The sequence below is a fragment of the Manacus vitellinus genome, unplaced genomic scaffold (genome assembly GCF_001715985.3).
Source record: "Manacus vitellinus isolate BGI_N305 unplaced genomic scaffold, ASM171598v3 scaffold_3_pilon, whole genome shotgun sequence".
In the NCBI taxonomy this organism is placed as follows: domain Eukaryota; kingdom Metazoa; phylum Chordata; class Aves; order Passeriformes; family Pipridae; genus Manacus; species Manacus vitellinus.
This window is the reverse complement of record NW_021940535.1, coordinates 7,734,570-7,738,602: the sequence shown is the minus strand read 5'-3', so window position 1 is coordinate 7,738,602 and position 4,033 is coordinate 7,734,570. Positions and strand designations below refer to the sequence as shown.

Below are 4,033 nucleotides of genomic sequence, written 5' to 3'. Positions count from 1 at the left end.
TTGAATCTAGAGGCAAATAACTGAAAAAAAATCCTAGAATGCAGTTTAGTAAATTAAAATCTCATTCATAATTATGTAAAATGTGTTTTTAACAGTGAGGCATGGGTTATTGCTGTCATATGCAGTATGACAACAGTTATAAGGTTGTATACTACATGGTATGACATAATTTCAAATACAATTCAGTACAGTATCTCTTCATGAAACTGTGACATTCCGTAGTTAGCGACAAAGGAAGTAACAAAGAAAATGTGTCACTTCTATTTTTCATTTTCAGTAACCTTCAAAAGACGAGTTTAGGAGAATGCCTAACAGCAGCATAACCCAGCAGAATCATTCCTCCAATGACACACTTCTGGACACCTCAGAGAAGCTCTGCACAGTTCTCATAATCCTGTACATAATCAACTTGGCTGGTGGCATCCTTGGGATCATCATGATGTCCCATCAGTTGCTTCAAAGGAGATCACAATCCGTGATGACCATTATCATCATCAACCTCCTGGTGCTGCACACCTTTATGCTACTCAGCATCCCCTTTCGCCTCAGCTATTACATTTTGCAGGAGTGGAAATTCGGGTGGTTTGCCTGCAGGCTGGCGAGTGCCCTCATCTACCTCCACATGTACCTCACGTTTGTGTTTTACATGGCTATCATCATAATCCGCCTCCTCCGGCTCGAGTTTAGGAAGTGCTACACTACAACCTGGGTGGGTGCTGTCTGGCTGGTGGGAGCACTGATCATCACACCTGTTCTTCTTTCGTACTATGGCACCTCTAAGATATATCACCCCTCCAAATGCTTTCAGTTCCACGGGGAGATACAAGAGCCTCACATGGTGATCGCAAACTACTGCTTGATTGGGATTTTGGTGGTAGTTTGTGCTGCGCTCACCGTAATCCAGCTGATGGTGATCTGTAGACTGGCTGTGAAATACTGGCCTGACATTAACTCTCATGTGGAATTCAGGGCTCAGGCAAAGAGTTTCTTCTTCATCTTGATAACATTAGTCTGCTTTATGCCTCATCATGTATTCAGAGTATATTATATCCCAAACTACCACCTTGATAAAGACCATAAACTACTCACATATAATGAAATTTTTTTAGCTTTAACAACAATGTGCTGCTTGGACATGTTGTGCTTCATAGCAGGGATAGCCCATTAAACTGTGAACCACCAGGAAATCCAGTTGCAGTGTGTCAATACTGGCTTTTGGCAGAAATAAAACTGTGTAGCTTGCACAAGCTACTGGTTTTTATCTTCTCTCTTGAAGGCAAACACAAGTCTTACTCTAGACTTTGTCTGATGTCATGCCCTGAAGCTTCGTTAAGATCTTCCTCAGCTGCCCTTCTCTAGCAATGACAGCAAAAGTATCCATTCCTTTTTTTTTTTTCCTCAAAGTGTCTTAGTAACAACAACCTACTGTGATCAATAAGTTGTCTACTCTGAAGGTGTAACAACTTCTGTCAATTATGATACTGAAGGGAAGAGATGGAAGAAATAAATTTCTTTCCAGGACATTTATATTAGTGATTTTTAGATAGCAAGGACATTAAATTTATTTAAATGAGAAGTATTCACAGAATTGGTAAGGTTGGAAGGGACCATAGTGAGTCATTTGGTCCAACCTCTCTGCTCAAGCAGGGTCATCCAAGAGTACATTGTACAGGATTGTGTCCAGAAGGTTCTTGAATATCTCCAGTGACAGAGACTCCACAACCTCTCTGGGCAATCTGTTGCAGTGCTCGGTCATCCACACAATAAAGTTCTTGCTCATTTTCAGGTGAAACTTCCTATGCATCAGTTTCTTCCTGATACCTCTTGTCTATTGCTTGGCACCACGAAAAAGAGCCTGGCTCCATCCTCTTGACACTCTGCCTTCAGATACTTATAGACATTGATGAGGGCCCCACTCAGTTGTCTCTTCTTGGGGTTGAAGAGGCCCAACTCTCTCAGCCTTTCTCATAAGAGAGATGCTGAGATGCTCCAGCAGAGCAGTAGAGATGCTCATCTTCGTAGCCACTTGCTGGAGGGCTCCTCCACTCCAGGAGCTCCACGTCTCTCTTGTACTGAGGAGCCCAGAACTGGACACAGCACTCCAGATGTGGCCTCACTAGGGCTGAATAGAGGGGCAGGATCGCCTCTCTCAACCTGCTGGCAGTGCTCTTCCTAATGCACCTGTATTAGGGAAGATTCGAGATACTGAAATCTTGAAACCATGGCACCATTGAAAGCTCAACAAAACTGAAATTTATTACCAAGAAGTGGCCAACAAAGTGAACAAACCAAAAAGGGAGAAAGGAAGAGAGAAATAAGCCCCCAGCATGACCTCCCCAATTACCCAGCTGTTGCTCATAGTTATCTTACCAACCTAGCATGCCTATAATTACCAGAAGCTGCATCCTTGGAAAGTCAGTAAGTTCACAAACTGGTAGGCGTCCCTGCCAAAAGGCAAAGTTGTCATTGATGTGAAGCTTGCTCTCCTCCAAGAAAGCGCCATCTGCTTTTATACAATTAACTGAGTGACCTCAACCTAGGCTGGCATGGCCAGCACCGCCCAGCCAGAGGCCCTCAGTCCCACCCCCTTCGTTATGGAAGTGCACCTCTTCTGTGCACGCGTGGCTTTCCCTGCGCCCACGTACTGCACTCAGGGGAGTCTTTTCCAAATGAGTCTGGGGGCGTCCTTCATCACTATAGTCTTCAATTTCTCCTTCAAGCAACCTTGGAGAAAAGTTTCCGTTTTATCAGTGCTTGTTTTCTCATAACTTGGCAGGGAAAGAACAAAACTTTCACAGGTGGCTGGGCCGAACACAGACCAAAAGTATCAGTGTAATTAACCCCTGATACAGCACCCCAGGACACTGTTGGCCTTCTTGGCCACAAGGGCATGCTGCTGGTCCATGGACAGCTTTTTGTCCACCAGGACACCGAGCTGCTTTACATCAGGTCAGCCCTCAGCCTGTGCTGGTGCACGGGGTTAGTTTTCCTTAGGTGCAAGACTCTGAATTTGTCTTTGTTGAATTTCAGATGGTTCCTCTCTGCCCATCTCTCCAACCTGTCAAGGTCCCTCTGAAGGGTTGCACAGCACTCTGGGGTATTGGCCACTCCTACAAGCTTTGTGTCATCAGCAAACTTGCTGAGGAGGTGTCTGCCCCTTCATCCAAGTCACTGATGAACAAGTTAAACAATCCTGGGCTCAGTATTGAACCTTGGGTGATGACACTAGTGAGAGGCCTCCAGCTAGTCCCTGTGCCACTGTTTATGACCCTCTGGGATCTGCCATTCAGGCAGTTCTTAATCCACTTCACCTAACTTAAATTCTCAATCCACTAATCTAACCCCCACACAGTAATCTAACTTTAAACAGAGTAGTAGCATATCTCGGCATAATCTTTTTTTTCTTAAATTATATGAAGTGTAAATTTAATGAAATTATATGAAAACTTATCACAACTTCACCTTTACTTGCTTCATTCAAAAACCACAAGCAGCTCACTGAGTTATAATAATTATGTATTTAGAGTGAGTGAGAGCAGAACAGGCCACAGGATTCAAAACTGCCTTATGTCACCCTTCCATCATGACTGGATTTGTGGCTGTTATCCCTTAAGTCCATTGTAGCCAAAGAAATACAAGTTGCTGTGGTTCCATAACTGGATCTGGAATTTAAATTGAGGGGTCTGGTCCTCTACTGAAGGATCAGACACTGTCTAGGAGAAGGAAATATTTTATCAGCCTTCAGAAACTTTCAGCTGCCTGTTGATTTATTATCAGATGCCATATTTTTTCCACTTACACATGTAACAAAACAGAACCCGAATAAACTTACTGAACAGTGTTTAATCTGTTCAATGTATATTCATCTGTGTACACAAACTTGTGCTAGAGTATACATTTTCTCCATTAGGCAGATTATATTCTTTGGGAATTACATCCGTTCCGGGAATCTCTGTTTTGTCTTCATGATTTAAAGGTTCTTTTTAATGATTCATTCTTCTGCTCTGCTCAGTGCAGAAGGTCTCTAACCCTT

General features: G+C 43.3%; 1 protein-coding gene across 1 annotated transcript; it reads left to right on the top strand.

The window, feature by feature from the left end:
• The first annotated feature begins 304 nt into the window (after nt 1–304).
• Nucleotides 305–1,168, top strand: LOC103765571 (probable G-protein coupled receptor 141). Its single transcript, XM_008932524.3, has one exon. The coding sequence runs from the start codon at nt 305–307 to the stop codon at nt 1,166–1,168; it is 864 nt and encodes a 287-aa protein (XP_008930772.3).
• The last annotated feature ends 2,865 nt before the right edge of the window (nt 1,169–4,033 follow it).

Excerpts from the sequence above, each read along its gene's own strand:
- LOC103765571 (XM_008932524.3), top strand. The coding sequence starts at position 305 with ATGCCTAACAGCAGCATAACCCAGCAGAATCATTCCTCCAATGACACA.